The sequence below is a fragment of the Apus apus genome, chromosome 7, assembly GCF_020740795.1.
Source record: "Apus apus isolate bApuApu2 chromosome 7, bApuApu2.pri.cur, whole genome shotgun sequence".
Taxonomy (NCBI): Eukaryota; Metazoa; Chordata; class Aves; order Apodiformes; family Apodidae; genus Apus; species Apus apus.
In genome coordinates this window covers 6,525,051-6,541,950 of record NC_067288.1, presented here as the reverse complement: position 1 = coordinate 6,541,950, position 16,900 = coordinate 6,525,051, and the positions used below count along the sequence as shown (strand labels likewise).

The 16,900-nt window shown below is 40.6% G+C and overlaps 2 protein-coding genes across 8 annotated transcripts in view; one reads left to right on the top strand and one right to left on the bottom strand.

Moving 5' to 3' along the window:
* NOTCH2 (notch receptor 2) overlaps positions 1-16,900 on the top strand; it is an 85,155-nt gene that overhangs the window by 32,875 nt on the left and 35,380 nt on the right. For 3 of the 7 annotated variants that reach the window (XM_051625258.1, XM_051625259.1, XM_051625260.1), the window contains exons 6-10: positions 9,032-9,265; positions 10,092-10,247; positions 11,354-11,542; positions 12,706-12,819; positions 13,959-14,072. In XM_051625258.1, coding sequence (XP_051481218.1) covers positions 9,032-9,265; positions 10,092-10,247; positions 11,354-11,542; positions 12,706-12,819; positions 13,959-14,072 — 807 coding nt within the window. Of the gene's footprint in view, positions 1-9,031; positions 9,266-10,091; positions 10,248-11,353; positions 11,543-12,705; positions 12,820-13,958; positions 14,073-14,265; positions 15,416-15,947; positions 15,989-16,197; positions 16,530-16,900 lie in introns of those variants that run through there. The other 4 variants (XR_007890071.1, XM_051625261.1, XM_051625263.1 and 1 more) reach the window with 4 other exon arrangements.
* The window catches only part of MTA1 (metastasis associated 1), a 240,216-nt gene that overhangs the window by 217,380 nt on the left and 5,936 nt on the right, over positions 1-16,900 (bottom strand). The window lies entirely within an intron of this gene.

Below are 16,900 nucleotides of genomic sequence, written 5' to 3'. Positions count from 1 at the left end.
AGAGGGGAGTTATGGGTTCAATTCCTATTTAATTAGAGTAATATTTGTTCCTTACCTTAGTTTTCTGTCAAAATCCCAGCCTTAAACTCTGGGTGGGCATGACCCTTCTTTGCTAAGAAGGGAAGATAAACATCAGAAGACTAGTGTTTAACATTTTAATGTAAGATCATATGCCCGGTATTTTGTTTTTTAAAACTTTCTTTGCCAAGTTAACACTTTCCTCAGCTTCTCTATCACAAAGTATACGGTAACAAGTCACACAAACTTAGTGTTCAAAATACTGCCTTGCTGGAATACTTACAGGCTTGAAATGTAGAGGAACAAACTCTGACACTAAATAGCATGCATCATAAATCTTGAACATGCCAGTCTCCTATAGGATGAAATATATATCCTTGCTACTTTCCATTGAGTATTATGTGCCAGAGGGTGCTATTGGGGTTGCATTCTTTTCTGCTTCTGGCTGGCAAGGGTATACATAACATGCAGAAAGCAGTCTTTACCTTGCTATTAGCTCAGGGAGTCTGGGTCAGACTCCCATGAGAGGTGCAGTCATCTTTGTCAGTGGTGTAGTACTGGTAGACTTTCTGGTGCCTTTCCAGACCTTATTAAAAAGCATAGTTGCCTCTTTGGTACTGGCTGAGATCCATCTATGCCAGACTTGGCAAGTCGGCTGGTGATTTGCTGTCACTACAGTAGTATCTCCAAGAGACAGCTCTCTGACAGAGGCCAAGAGGGATTATGATTCTTTTTCTTCTTTCATGTTTGAACTGGCAAATACAAAGGGAGCAGGGAGCACGTGGCATGCTCCAGACCTGGCAGCTCCCAAGTTTGAGTGTACAAATGATTTGAAGCACCAGACATAAACTTTATCCTGGATGTTGTTTGTTTCTCTTGTGGCACTTGATTCCAGTGTTGCACAGAGCAGATTGATTTCACAGGCATTGAAAGTTACACCAGTAGTTAGTACTTTATCCTGTACAGATTCTACAACACCTACCACAAGCTCCCATTTGTTTCCTGCTGCTTTCCATTTCCCAACACCAAGCTGTGGCTAGGAGGTAGCTGTAATAAAACACCTGAGGTGTTAACAGCTGAACTGATGCGATGACAGAATGACAACATCCAATTTAGAGCACACTGCTTGCCTCTTCCTTTGTACCTTTGGTGACTTTCCAGGCCGGGAAATACTCTTTGTGATCAGATGTGCCAAATAGTCTCTTGTGGAGCTGTCTTTCAGTTTTCATTTCAACTTGCATGTGTTTGGCACTAAAACAAATACAGGCTAGACCACTCTGGTGGGGCTGAGTTGGAGGATGTGCGCTGTGAGACCAGGCTAATGGGTAACAGTTGTTTTATCTGCAGCTGACTTGCTTCTGTCCCTTCCCTTGTACTTGGAATGAGGTGATTTGTCTTTGGATAATTGCTAAAGATGGGTTGCTGAGATAGCTTAGTAACATGAGGCTTTTATTCTAAGGTTTGGCTCCAACTGTTACGGTTTTGCCTTGCAGATCTTTTCACTTGTTAGGTATTTCCCTGATTCACTGGATTTTCCAGAGGAGGTAAAGAGAAGGAGAAAATGGAGAGTATCTTGGTGATCTGCTTTTCCTTTCGGTTACTCCTCTGTCCTGCTGCTGTCTCCAGTCATCTCACCTACTGCTTCCATATTAAACCAGTCTGTCATTAGTCCATCACTAATAATTTTTAGTGAATTTTGTTCTGTTCATTTGTATTAGTGCCTCTGAAGAGCTCTGTCAGGACTGCCCTCTCTACCCAGTAGTCTGTGGGGAGTGATTTAGGGCAGTATTTAATGGATCAGGGCGTGCGTTAAGGCTCTTAAAGCCCAGAGTTTTGTATTTGGGGGTTGTAAAATCCCTTGTAAAAGCCTATTAGTTCCACTACATGCTTCCCAGTGTGGTTATGAAATTAAACTCTTTTCTCCACCATATTAGCCTAAAATAAACACAGATGTTTACTCTGCTTGCTACAATTGTTAGATTCATCTTCGATTGTTCAAATTGTATATTAAGCTCTTAAATTTTATGATACCTTGGATGACACTTGACATTGCCTGAGAAACAGCAGATCTATTAAACACAAAACTGAAGACCCAACACCTGAGGTCTGGGAATGGCTGCTACTGCTTTGCTGCTCTGTAGTTCTGTATTTCAAATTGGAGAAAGATGCTGTGAGGTCCTGGAGAAGGTGCACTTTTTTGAGGACTTTAATGCTTGTTTTGTCTTTTACAAAACTCCTGTGAGGTGAAAAAATACTCAGCTTCAGTCTGTTTTTTCAGAGGAAGATACTGTAATAGTTAACCAGGAAGACCTTTACTAAACACAAATGCAACAGGAGGCACTTTTTGCAGAGGTAAATAGTGGAGTCCTTTGAATTCTGTGTGTGCCTGAAGCCATCCCTGGAGCTGAAAGCACCAGTCTTACTCATCTGATTGCCTGCAGTGAGCAGTGGAGACGGCTTTGTTGGAGGGTCTGGAATTTGGATGCTATCTGCACATCACACTTGAGATCCCTTTCAATATTACCTCTTTATTGCTCTGGTTGTTCTTGTCTGTATAAAGGTGTTGCCTCTTTCAGGGAAGTTTGAAGTTCTTTGAGATACCTTGTGTTGACAGAGCAAATGATATAAACGATCAAATAATTCCTTTTGTAAACTGCATCATGCACTGTCTCTTCCCTGCACTAACTGTTGAATTAGACATTTTACAATTGGTCTTTCTCCCTTTTTCAGTACCAATTGTTTTTAAGTCTCTTATAAAATTCTTCACTTCATTGGTCTGTCAGACTCTGGGCTCTACCCCTTTTCAGTGTCTTTATTTAGAGGTGGTGGCTTTGACCCTGCAAAATATATTCCAGGCTGAGGCTTTGCCATTGCTATTTCACAATAACAACTATTTGCCTTGGTTATTCTTCCTCATAGTCAAATGTCTTGTCAGTAATGTTTATTTTGTTGATTAAAGCTGTGATTGAGCAGAAGTCCCCACTGAACTCTTCCAGGGAAACTGGAAGCTCCTTTCCTTAAGGAGTGTGTGACTGAAACCTTCTACAAGTCTATTTGCCTTTGTATTTTGCTTGGCATTTCTGCATCAAGTCTTGTCTGCTGTTGCACTGCCCAGCAACTTCACTTGGTTGAGTCTGTCTGAAATTCTCTGGCTTCCTCTTGGATAATATAAATGTGACATTATTAGATACCAGGGCCTACTGTTCATCTCCTTCTAGGCTGTTAAATGCCCCCAGTGCCTGTATGTATTCATTAATTGTAACTCAGTTTTTTCAAGGAGTATGGATAATTCTGTGGGTTAAAGATCAGCTGAATGTTTTTTACAAATATACAATTCAAAACCATGGGAACTACAGTATTTTTCATAAACACCATTTTCCTAGAAGGCCAGATGGTTCCATGCAGTTTTTCCTTTACTTTCCCATTTGCTGCGAAAACCCAAACAGCAACTTGAGGAAGTGGAGATCTGACCTGACAGACCAACATGCACTGGGTTATGTGGTCAGTGCAGACGTTTTCCTTGTGTTACAAGAAAAACCCGGACAGAGAATTGTCCTTCCTCAGCCGTATGTGGCCAGCCAGCCAGCATCCGGAATGCACACAGGGGTGGTTAGAGAGGGGAGGAAACTGCACAGTCCCTGGCGGTGCAGCACTGCTAACCTTACACCACAATTAGATTCTGTCTTTTATACAAACACTGGTTCTTATCTCTTAGCCTGTTCTTGAGTCTTGATAAGATGCTGTTCACCTTCTCACTTAGTAGTCCTTTGAAACTTGGAGAAAAAATGTAAACAGTTCTAATGAGCCATGTTTTCCTTAGCTACACTGGTATAGTTTAGAAACTGTACAATAATCTTTTAAATACTTTGTGAATTAAATACCTTTTTCAGAGACTTTGTCTAGATCTGGTTTATAGCTTCCCAGCCAGCCCTTTCAAGTGAGCTCTTCCCTTTGTACTGGAGCACTAGTCTGAGATAAGTGACAAACTTCTGGTGAGGTACTGAGAGGATGGGGGCATAAGGACTTACTAAAACCTGATGTTCCTCTCCCAGTGAGTCTCTTAGGACTTTGAGGACCAGTTTGTGATTCTTGCTGCTTTCTCTTTCCCTTCCAGTATAACTAAACTTTTCAGATCTCCTGACTTCCAGTTCAATCTGAGTCCAGTACTGTGCTGGTCATGATTTTGAGAGAAGTGAATGTTCCTATCTCCTCCCAGCTCAGTTTTCAAGGAATTGATTTTTTTTCAAGGCATAGGAAAGTATTTGAATGCTTTGTCCTAGCAAATGTATTTAGTGCTTTAATTGCATGTGAGATCTCCTCTGTAGCTTTGGCCTCAGATATTCCAGCTGTGCATCAGCAGTCTTTCCTGCTGGAGACCTGTTAAGAGGCCAATAAAACTTCTCCGTTTTGGAAAGTCTGCTCTGCCAAAGACAAAGACCTCTGATTGAACTGAGTGAAGGTCCCTGGACTCAGCTGTAGGATCAGTGCAGTTTCCTGTTTTGGGATTGGAATTTATGCAAAGACTTTGGTTTGCTAGGATCAGCTTTTGGAGGCATTTGTTGCTGCTTCCCAGGGTGACTGTTCTGGTTTCTTACTTGCTCAAGCTAATTATCTTCTGTCTCAGTGTAGGGCAGCGCATAAAATGAGTGCAATCTGCCTTACCTTTGTGAATTGGACTTGATTTTTTTCTCTTTCAACATGAAGAGCTCTAGGAGAGGGACTGGCTGTTCCTCATCAGTGAAATCTAGTACATCTACTTGAGAGGCCTTGAACCACCACTGCATCCTGTGTCTGCCTGAAGAGGAGCTCCTGGAGTCCAGTTCCTGCTGGTCTGAAAATGGGAGTAATCAAAGCAGAAAACATGTCTGTCTTACTCCACATGGTTTTTCAGAGGGGAAATATGCGGGAAGTAACATAGTTTCATAGTGGGCAAAAAGTGCTAAGAGTCAAAGACTGTTCCCTTTTTCTACTTCTAGTTTTCAATTTTGAAATACCACATGGACTTGCTGTTTACTTTGTACAAGGTCACTTAGAACCTGAGTCGGCATTTTTGCTGATTTCCCAGGCTCTGCAAATATCAAGGTCAGGTTGGACTTTTATTATCTTCTTGGAGTAACTTTTCTTTCCTTGTTGTTCTTATACATGTGCTTCTACATTTCCATTAAAATATTATCCAGTTAGCGGATCTGTGCTAGTTTACCCCATATTTACTGTTTCTTTTAGAAATAGAACTGAAACTAGCATGAGCAGAAGAAAAGAAATACCTACCAAAAATTCCAGCTAAATTAATTAATGTTTAGCTGAAATGGTTGTGGCATTCAAGCATGAAGATGTATATTGCACTTGAAAGTTGAATTTCAGTTCTGTGAATGAAAGACTTGATTCTTCCTAGAGCTCTTCAAGAAGCAGAAACCAGGCTTCCCAACCACATGGCAACAAATAAATATATTTGGTTCAGTTACAAATAAGTCAAAGTAACATCTCTGTTTCAGAGATTTTTGCCTTATTGATTTAAATATACCTAACTAACCTGGCAGAGAGGTCTTGTACAGACTATTAATTGAGAAGTTTTAGAATTGTATCCTGGTTTATGTCAGACACTGAGATTTGTGTCTCTGGTGTGGAAAAGTCATTCAGGAAGATCCCAAGACAGAGACTACATTGAACATCTAGCTAGTTAGCAATAGAAGCATCAAGCATTTTCTTTGCAGCACCTGCCAAAAATATGAATCTATATTTCTCTCATTTGCACAAGGAGTTGAAGTCTCTGTTGAGGGCAGATCAGCCCTTTTGGGAGGATGAGAGGTTGTGCCCATCCTGCAGTCTGACTAAGAATCAAGTGATGGTGCTGCTTTGAGGGAGGGCAATAATCCCATGTTGGTAACACCTAAAGATTCAAAACTGCCATATAAGCAATCATTTGGTATCTTAAAACCCGAAACCACTCTACTTAGAAAGAAACCTTTTATTTCTCTCTTCTGGAGACTTTGGGCTACAGGGTGCATTTCCAAGCCTCTCAAGCCTCACTTCAACAATAAGGTCTCAGACATTTTCAGTGACCTTGAAATTGCTTTGCATTCTTGCCAGCTCACCAACTCCAGTTAAGAAATTAAGGCCTTGGGCTTTGGTCTGGATTCATAGTATTTAAAACATGGTTCCAAATTCTTTCAGAAACTATTACATTTATATTGCCTGATGGTGATGAGACTGGGCACTTATGAGTGTGGTTAGATTCATATGCTCTGCTTGCCTTATGTTGCTTTTGATTTGTGTGTTTTGCCCAGAAGTTATTTGAGTCTGGATTTCAATTACAGCTTCAATAAAGAACAAGTTTTTTTCATTAAAATACCCAATAGTAAAATGCAATAGTTAATTACTCACTTACACCCCTCATATATTGAGTTGAATTTCCTTTGTTTTTAAAACAAACTGCATTAAGATGGAGCTGTGTTTGATTCATATTCGTAATTAAACAAAAATACCATTGTGATCTGGTAGCTGCAAAAGGAGCATTAGAAATCTGAGAAGCTAAGCGAAGATCAAATTTAAGGAACTCAAACATGCTATGTTTTTGAATTACAGTTGAATTGCTTGAAGAACTTTATGTTTCATTCTCCTCTTGTGGAGACATTAGTTTACCTTTTAAAAGCTTGTTTTAGTTTAGGGCTGTGGAAATATGCAACAGCCTAAGACTTAGGGTTATTGCAAGCACGTGAGGGATGTCACTTGGCACTGTCCTTTCTACAAGTAGAGAATAAGTGTCAGGAAAAAAAAGTCCTAAAGTATTGATGTTACTGGTGACACTTGAAATATAAGTATAAAAAAACAAACCCAGAGGATTTGTATGAGGGAGTAGTTTGCTTATCTTTGCTTAAAAAAAAAACAACACAAACAAGAAACCACAAATGTGCACCCTCTCCCACCTCAATCCACCAAAAAAACCTCCCACAAAGCATTGTATTTCAGGAATTCTGAAGTGATTTTGAGAGAGGTGTACCAATCCAGAGTGGTGTGGCAGCTTCAGCTCTGACTTTCAGTTGGCTGCAGCCACAAGGAGGATGTAAATGCTGCAAGGTCGAGTCTGCACAACAATTGTGTACGGCTGAGTGTTCCTCAGAGAGTGTGTTCTTTGATCTGGCTTGGGCCCCCTCCAAGAAGAGAAGGAGAATCACTTTTATAATAAGCAAATACCATCTTGATTACATTTATTTTTTTTAAAGGAAGTCAGTTGTGTTGAGTTGTGAGATACGCACGACTACTGGGAACCAGTCTGAGATAACTGACTCTTTTCAGTTTGGTTACTGATAAGCCAATATCGAAAGCTAATGAACAAATTACTTCTATTATGACAAATGAATGGTTTTGTTTTTTCATACTGTGTAGAGAACTGTGTTTTGCAGATAACAATATGAAGTGTTAGATTTCCCCCCAAATGTTTTACTAAGTAAGCTGGAAAGTGAGGATTAATTCTGAAATCTCTGTTATAAGTATTGTTTCTGTTAAAATCGTATTATGCTTTTGTCAAGTGATAAAATCCTTGTTTTGAAGTAGCCCTGCTGGAGGAAGGAACATAGGCACATAACAAAGTCAGTTGTGCAACTTTTTTTTAAATAATTGTATTTCTTTACAACTAAGGAAGAAAAATCCAGAGCTCACAGGATCAAAGGCTAGGATATATTTAAGTAGTTTGAAAACAAAAGGAATTATGATTTTACTGTAGTAGAGGGCAAAGACTGGATGTTTTTATGTTCCTGCCAGCAGTAAATGTTTCAGTTGGAGGAGGATGCATGCGCACATGCATGATAATTTCTGGGCCATTAATAAACAAGATGATTGTTAAGCAACATCTAATAAGTATTTATAAATTGGCAAACCTGTGTAAACCAGAATCCAGGCAAACTGGCAGGGAGGATCTGTGGCCTGCTCTTGACTTTCTTGTTCTTGGAGTATGGGGGGAATTCCAGGCAAATTAAAGTGTGCAGCTGATACAGTAGCTGGAGATGACAAATGGGAGGATCTTGGTAGTAGCAATGTGGTTACTTAATAGTCTTGACCCAAATATTGGAAGCTGTTGCAAGCTAGTGAGGGAGGTGGTGGTGTCAGCTGGAGGGGGACAAAAAAAAAAGGCACATCAAGCAAATCTCATCTTATTCTCTGATAAAGGTCAATCTTCTGGTGCTATGTACATCATATCAATGTTTTAGGAAGGGTGGTAAAAGCAAAAGAAAGCTTAAGGAAAAAAAAAAAAAGCAGTTCTTCAGTGTGAGACAGTTGTCAACGTAACGGAATGGAGAGAAATAGTTTATCAAAAGGAAGATTGTGGGCCGTAACCAGTACTCTGTGGTGGCACATGTGCTGCTCTGGGAAGAAGTTAGCTCATCCTTAGCCATTAGGTTTCATCTGTTGAAAACAAACAAAAAAAAAACACCCAAAACAAAAAAACAACCAGCAGCCAAGGAACCTGAACTATTTATGATTGTCTGTGGAAATACTTGGGAGAAAGAAATCAAGTATTTTAGATAGAGGAGTCTGAAGAATTCTATTCTTCCTCATTAAGTAATATTAATTGCATAATTGTATAGGAAAGAATTAAGTTCCCCTGACAAGAGTTGCTTTGCTGCTGGCCTGTTGACAGTGCTTTGGCAGAGAGTTTCTTGTGAGGCCGTGTTCTCTCTTGTTCATCCCTCTGGCTGCTCCGCAGGCAGGGCTTCAATCTTTCCGCTTCTCACATTCTCACAGAGGTATCTTCATACACTGCAGGCTGCCTGCTGCCTCTCCGGCTGTGCCTGTTTAAAGTTATTTGCAGTTCAGCTCTTACTTTGGGGTCATTTAGGGATTTTAGTTGTCTTTACCTAATTTGATGACAGTTTTTTGGAAGCTCTCGGGGTTGAATATCCTAGAAATAAGAAGTGGTGATCAAGTTGAACTGTGGTGTTTCCCTTTGTTATGCTGTCTGTTCAAGAAGCTTCTTGTGTCTGAACTTGCATTAAACTTGTTTCTTTCTGTGCATCAGGCCAGTTTTGCACTGAAGACGTTGATGAATGTCAGCTCCAGCCCAATGCTTGTCAGAATGGAGGCACCTGCACCAACCACAATGGAGGCTATGCCTGTGTCTGTGTCAACGGTTGGAGCGGGGATGACTGCAGCAAGAACATCGATGATTGCTTCACTGCCTCCTGTGCTAATGGGTCTACTTGCATTGATCGAGTGGCTTCTTTTTCATGCATTTGTCCAGAAGGAAAGGCAGGTAAGGACAGAAAACGTACACAGGTCTGGTACTTAATAGAAGATAATTCCTGAAGTTTACACATTTGCTTAAAGCGGTGTGTTTATTTTACACACTTTGTGACCAAACCAGGAAGAACAAAAGGAACCATGCTGTCCTCAAGTAAAGACCTTTCAAACCTCTGTAGCTCAAGACAAAGAAGTATTTGTATTAGGCTGGAAGACAAACTTATTGCAGTTTAGATTGCAAGGAAGGCAGATCTTTTTCTAGAACTTAGCAGGACCTGTATTTGCTTGAGAAGTTATACATGAGGGTGACTTGTTCTTTGCCACTTATGATAAACGTACATAAAAGTCTAGAAGGCAACTTTAGATATTTTTTGTATGACTAGGTATGCCTGTACTGGTATAGTGAAAAATTTGCTGTTGTAGGATAGGTAAAAATGTGAAGGCTTCCTAATTGCTACCCAGAAATACAAGTCATATCTGATATAAGAAAGTGAATTTCATGTGTACCTGTGTTTTCAGCGGTCAGAAAAATCATTGTGTTGGTTAGAGAGAAGAGCTAGTTAACTGTTGCAAGGAGGAGAGTTTGGAAATTGTAAGCCCTTGTACTCCTCCAGAAGTCCTGGAGACACCTTGAAGGCACAGAATCTGTCTACATATGTTTTATAAGTATGTAGTAGACTACTACAGGGATTTCATGGTTGAAGCCTGTAAGAAATTCTTCAAGCTTGTGGCTGTGGAAGTCTCTATAACTAATAACAAGATGGAGAATTTGAGTGTGTAGCTTATGGTTTGACTGCTATATTTCACTTTTTTGAATGAACTCATATATCCTCCTCTAGGTCTTCTATGCCACTTGGATGATGCATGTGTTAGCAATCCATGCCAGAAGGGTGCTCTGTGTGATACCAATCCTGTGAATGGACACTATATCTGCACCTGTCCCCAGGGCCATAAGGGAGCAGACTGCACTGAAGATGTGGACGAATGTGCAATGGGTGAGCTTCTGTTTGCTCATCGTGACTGCATGAACAGGGAGTTGGGTCGTTTGCTTTATGAACTGGTGGGGGCAAGAATGCACATTTTGTCATAGCTTCTCAACATAAGTGCAATTCCTTTCCTCCTCTCCCTCTTCCATTTCAGTGTCTTTAGATGCTCTTTAAATCTTGTGTGAGACTTGGGGCAAAGGGCTGGGTCAGAAGAGCTGTCCATGTGTGAACTGTTAGCCTTTGCAATATGAAAAACATTGAGATGCTTAACTATTCTCCATAGGAGAGCTTTTGGCATTGTGCGAGGAGTGCACGCAAACAGATGCAATAATTAAGATGACCCCTAGAACTGCAGAGTACAACAAAACCGCCACAGTTTGTGTGGGAGTTGGTTCAGCTCTTGCCTTAGTAGAAATACATCAAGGCAGTTTGACAGCAGAATATGGCTGGAACTTTTGAGTGCCTTCCAAGACTGGTGACCACGTGGGCTTTTAGTGCTGTAGTTCTCTGATATTGTGCTGTTGTGATGCTTTGGGGATTGGCTGGACTCACAGACTTAGTTTTGTGAGTGCTAGTTCATGATTCCAGAGTGTGATGTGTGAAGGTAGTATCTCACCAGCACTCAGGAAGTATTGGATAGAAGCACTTCTTTGAATTTTGTGCCTTGGTTTGCCTTGGACAAGAGTGCTGTTTTCTTTTGGAAACACAAAGAGACTAGCTTGGTTCTTTTGTTGCTCTGGCAGTATCTTGTCAGCCTCTGAGGTGAAGTAAATGTAAAAGATGATCTAAAGATAAGACCTTGAAAGCATCATCAATTCTGTAATCCCTTCCACTTGATACTCTCCCCTTAAGAACTGTCATTAGTAATACAGACCAGAGTTGCTCTTTTGGTCCATTGGTAATGACAAAAATACTTCTTTTCACTTCTGACAGGCAAGTAACTGCCACATATTTTCTGCAATCACAGTAGCCTTTCCCCAGATGAACAGTCTTTCCTCAGTATTACTCTCCAGAAAGGAATGACCACTGGAAAAGACCATGACTAATAAAGAATGCTGTGTCTTTCCTTGCTCTGAGGAGAGATTTTGACACACACGTTTGTCTTTTTCTTGCAGCAAACAGCAATCCATGTGAACATGCTGGGAAATGCGTAAACACTGAAGGCTCTTTCCACTGTGAGTGCTTGAAGGGCTACACAGGACCTCGCTGTGAAATGGACATCAATGAATGTCATTCAAATCCATGCCAAAATGATGCCACCTGCCTGGATAAAATAGGAGGATTCACCTGTCTCTGTATGCCAGGTGAGGGGAGTTTCTCACAAAGACAGGGTTTCCACCAAATGAAAAATTCAGAAGGCAAAGCACAGGGAGGGTTGCCAGCTCTGCTGAGGTGGAACACAACATTGCAAAGGGTGAGGCTGCATGAAATGGTGAGCAGGAGCTGGTGAGAAAGAGCTTGCTGTGGCAGCGCCAACCAGGAGGACTTGGCGTTTGTGTGGGGGAGGGAGAAGGCAGTTAGAGGACTGAGAAGGAAACCCATTTCTACATCAGCAGAGAAAGTTAGCATTCTGAGATGGAGTATATGTGAACAGATTTGTCACTACACCTGGTAAAGTGCATGTGCAGAAACTTAGGTTTGTGAAAGCAAAGCAGGAGCAAACTTTTAAGAGTCACTGAATTTTGAGATATGTGAATGATGATTCTGGATAACAGCGTTTGGCTTTTTTTTTCTGCTTAAATTACCTCAAATGATGCAAGCTCCCACTGACCTGAGGAATTAACTGTAAATAGAATGACTTTACTGAAATTGTGCTTGTAAAATGTACGTGTCCAGCAAACCAAATACCTGTGTAGTCTGCTGTTTTGCTTTCTGGTAGAAAGTGGTAAAAAAACAAGAGGGTGCAAGTTGCCAGTAGCACAGTCTTATTAAAGATAATGAAAGAATTGTGACCCCTGCAGGAGATCAGCTGATACCATAAAAGTTAGAAGGAGTTTTTATTGATACCTAATCTGTTTTGAGAAGTGGGACTCCAGTCCCAAGTCTTTCACCCTTCTTAGTGTTTATTTACTCTGTCATTAGTTAAAAAGCCTCCAGCTAAAAATATCTGCTGGTTTTTTTGCTTTACTTTTAGCCTTATATTGGTGCATACCCAGATATATTGATATCTTCCAAAGATAATCCTTCTCATCAAGTGGAAGAAAACTTTAGATGTGAATTCAGCACAAACTTCTCCTGTTACTGCTGATTTAATTAACACGTTCAACAACAGTGAAAAACACACATTCAGCATCCCTTCTTAACCTCTGCTGCATATTCTTGCCTCGTAGGTTCGGTCCAAACTGCAAACTTGCAATGAAACTAGGCGTAGATTTTCAGTGCTGGTATAAGAGGCAGTTGCACTTTCAAGGGCACTTTCTAAGGCCTTCAATCACCTCTTCTTTACTGTTTTGGTTTTTTTAATCAGGTTTTAAAGGTGTTCACTGTGAAGAAGATATTGATGAATGTTTAAGTAATCCCTGTGTGAACAATGGAGAGTGTCTTGATAAAGTCAACCGCTTCCTGTGTGTCTGTCCTCCTGGTAAGTACTTCTGAACAGCATAGATAACCAGTGAGAAATTACAGGTGGTGTGTTTCTTTTGAGTTTCTATTGTCTTAGTGCAGCTTCTCCTTGAATGAGTGAGTTGCCAACACTGATAAATAAGAATAGACATGTATTGGTTGCAGTAGGATTGCGCCTGTAACTGAATGTAAGTGTTGAGAAACACAGAGTTGGACATGTCATGTTAAAGGGTAGTCAGCAGCATGAACTATTATTGTGGATAACACAGTGAGACATAGATGAGTAATTCTAAATACATTGTAAAAATCGGAGCCTCTGTGTGCATTTTGTCTTTCTGAGGTTTTTAGGCAGAAGCCATTTTTGCATCATTATAGTTTACATTGCTTGTGCATTGCTTGTGTGAGGAGGGAGTCTCTGATCAGGTCTCCATTTCAGAAAAGAAGCATAAGTGCTGGGCTGAGGGATCACTGTTAGTTATAGGGTAAACATCACTTGTTTTCCTGCTGGCTTACTAAAAGTTTCGAGTTCAGAATATACTTGACAAAAGCCTAGTCTGCATCCCTTCTTATTGGCTCATGATGTTCTGACTTTCCTTTTGGTTTTTGTCGTTTTTTTGTCTTGAAGTCCCTAAGGATCTACATTATTTGACATAACGTGTTGCAAGTTCGTTATCTGTTTCAAGAAGTGTGTTGAAAGATCACAGTTCTGTATTGTACCACATTCCTCACAGCTGCAGTAATTCTAGTCTAAAGGCTTTAGTCATGATCATGGTTTTGTTTCAAATTGCTTGTTTTGATTACTTGAAAGCTTTTCTTGGTGTTTTGTACCTCAGTTTTAGAGACAGGCATGCTGTCCAGTGGTGGACACCACTTGTGCTTCATCTGCTTTGTTTCTGTTTGACTTACCACTCACAGTTTTCAAGCTGAGGCTCCTTTGACCTGGAGGATAGAAACTATGTTTTGGCCAGTTGGTTTGGATGAGGAACCAATCCACCTAGGGTGTGGTGTGTGTGCTTAATGATGCAATTGAGTTGAGATTTACTGAGCTTATATTTGGGTGGCTTTAAGAATATGCTAATTAATCACTCCTGGCAGTGCAGCTGTTTAGATTAAGGGCTTCATATTACTTCTGGGTCTCACTTTGTTCCTGCCCTTCAGGATTCAGTGGTGCCGTGTGTCAGATCGACATCGATGACTGCTCCAGCACACCCTGTCTCAACGGAGCCAAATGTATCGACCATCCCAACGGCTACGAGTGCCAGTGTGCCACAGGTTAGTCTTGTGTTCAGAGCCCCTGGACTGGAGTTCACCTGTAACCTAAACATGTAAAAGGATGGTCAAAGAAGTGTCAGCATTCTTTCTGTCTTTCCTTTTCTGAAATGCTGCTTGTTTGTTTCAAAGCTCTGTCTACTCCTTTGCGGCAGAGAATAGTATTGAAGTACAGAAAGCCTTTCCCCTGTGACAGGAGGAAGTTCACAATTGGTGGGAGTTCTGGTTTCCCCTTTCAGCCCCATCTCTTGCTTCCCAGAAGATGACAGCTCCTTCTGTAATGACTATGGAATCCACAAGTGGAAAAACAGCAGTGTGAAGCCTTTTATCTGTGGCTCACCTTTCTTTCTTCCAAGTCAGATGATATAGTTAGGACACAGTTGAAGAAAAAGAGATGGACAGACCAGTACTACTGTGTACTCTGATTTCTGTTGTGTCAGGCTATTTTATGTGAAAATTGGAAGATTCAAATGCAGTAAAAATTGTCTCCACTGGAAGGGATACCACACAGTAGCTGCCTGCCAGAATGTAGCTAAAATGATTTGTCACACATCATACAGAAATTTTGACAGAGCTGTGGATAGAACTGAGGTGATTTTTTTGAATGTACTGAATTCCTTTACTGCTTGGTTAGTTACACATTTGGAAGCATCAGGTTTAATTATGGTATTTCCTTATCTTCAGACCTCTAGGAGTGATGTACATGTTTTACCTTAATGTTTACATCTGGTCAAATAAGAGGGCATGGGCAGTTCAGAGCTGTTACACTCTAACTCTCAGGAAGGAATTGCTTTTGGTTGCTTTCAGTTAATGGTGTCTTACACAATCCTCACGATGCAGATTCAGGCATGGAATGCTTTGGCTTTGATTCTTCCAATTGGGAAGTTTCTGGAGCTACATTTGTCCCAGAAATGTGCTGTTAGGTTGGGTAAACTGATGCATAATTATTTTTTTTTTCATTTTGAATCATTCCAGTAATCAAATTGCTAAGGCAAGTTCGACTTCTCTAATTTATTCTGCACTGTACAGAATATAGCAGAGATTAGCCTAAAAATTTCTTCCCTGAGGTTTTCACACACACCCAAAATGCCTGAAGAAATAGGAATCTGTTGCAAGTAGAGGAATGCAGTAGTTTAGACCAGGAAAGGAATAATTATTGGTGTAAAAACTCTCCTTTTCATTAGATTTAGGTTATGGTTGGACTTGATGATCTTCAAGGTCTTTTTCAACAAGGATGATTCTGTGATTAGTGCTTTTGACAGAATAAGCTGACATTTGCTGGGAGAATAAAAAATTCAAATCATCTCCAAACTTGGAAACTGTCTTTCTCAAGCTGCTCTGTGATCTGGTTGCCTTCATTCACCAAGAGCTTGGGGCCTAAAAGGTTTCTGGGTTGTGTAGTGGAGGACAAGGTGGGGAGCTGAACTTGTCTGAACTAAACTAGTGGAATCACCTCAGTACAGAAGTCCTGGGTTTCCCAGATGAAGAGGGATGACTAATGCTTCCATGAAGGCACATGGTGTTTGGAGCATTTTCAAGAAACATGCTGAAAGCAACCAAATGTACATTACTGAGCAGCTGTTCTTACTGAAATCCTTGGGTAGTATTTTGGCTGAAAATGGGAGTCTCTGCACTAGGGCTTTTTTCTGTCCTGAGGGATTCTTGTGTTCTATATTAGTGGTTTTTTTCTGGTCTGCCTCTTGGCTGCCAAGAGGGAAATAACTCAATAAGGTATGATCACTTAAGAGACGGAGAAATATATATATATATATATATACACACATATGATCTTTAAGTGGTTCAGTTGAGCTACAATAGGAGGCAAGGTGATAATTTTTTGAATGAATGTATGCTAAGTGTTATATTTAATATTGACAGCCTTCTATAAGACTGAAATGTGGAATTCATCATTGAGGCAGGTCAGTTACTGGAAAATGAAGTTTGACTATGTTCTTGCTCTATTAATCTCCTATTTTGAGTGTTGTGTTCCCTGAAATTATAATCGTCAGCTGCCCAAGTGATTGTAAACTGCAAAATGTTTGGCCAAATGCTGTACAGATAGCTCTATTTACTGCTTGCTTTTTGTCTTTTCTTTCCCTTCTGGCATTATTCCACTTCTCCTTCCCAGTGGTAGATCATGGCTTTTCTTTTATTGAGTTGTCTTAGGCCTTTCCTCTTTTCTTTGCCTCCGTCCTCTTTTTTTTCTTTTTTTCTTTCCCTTCTCCCTCCCCCACTGTTCTTCCTCTTACTGGTTTGTATTTCTTCCTTCCCTAACATCTTTTTACATCCATCTCTCTAACTAGCTTCCCTTCCCTCTCCCACCTACTTCCACACCTATTCATCCATGCATACGTTCGCAGAACTTGGAAATGTTAGCCGTCACCTGGTATGTTTGACCAGAGAAATAACCACAAACCTGTATGAAAAATGGGGAGCCTGTTATCCACTTATAATACTCAGGTGAGAATCACTCTTCAGCTGTTGAAATTCCCTGCAGCTTGGTTTGTATCAATCTCCAGTTGGTGTCTGAAATTTGAAGTTCTACCTTCCCTAATCTTCAGCTACGGGAAGGCAGCATGAGCAGTTGCTCCAAAACCTCATCTCTGAAAAACATTTATTTGAATTGTCCCTGTTTCATGTAGCTCTGCTCTGTCACGGAGAACAGGGCTCTTGAGGGAGACTTTTGCTGCTCTTAACTTCCTGAACTGTTGTTTTATCCCTTCTGGTGAATAGGTTCTGTCCTTCTCTGTTGCTCAGGATGTTTCCCAGCTGAAGCAGAATGAAACAGGCTAAATTGCTGCTTGTTTCATTGCTCCTAACTGCAGAGGTTG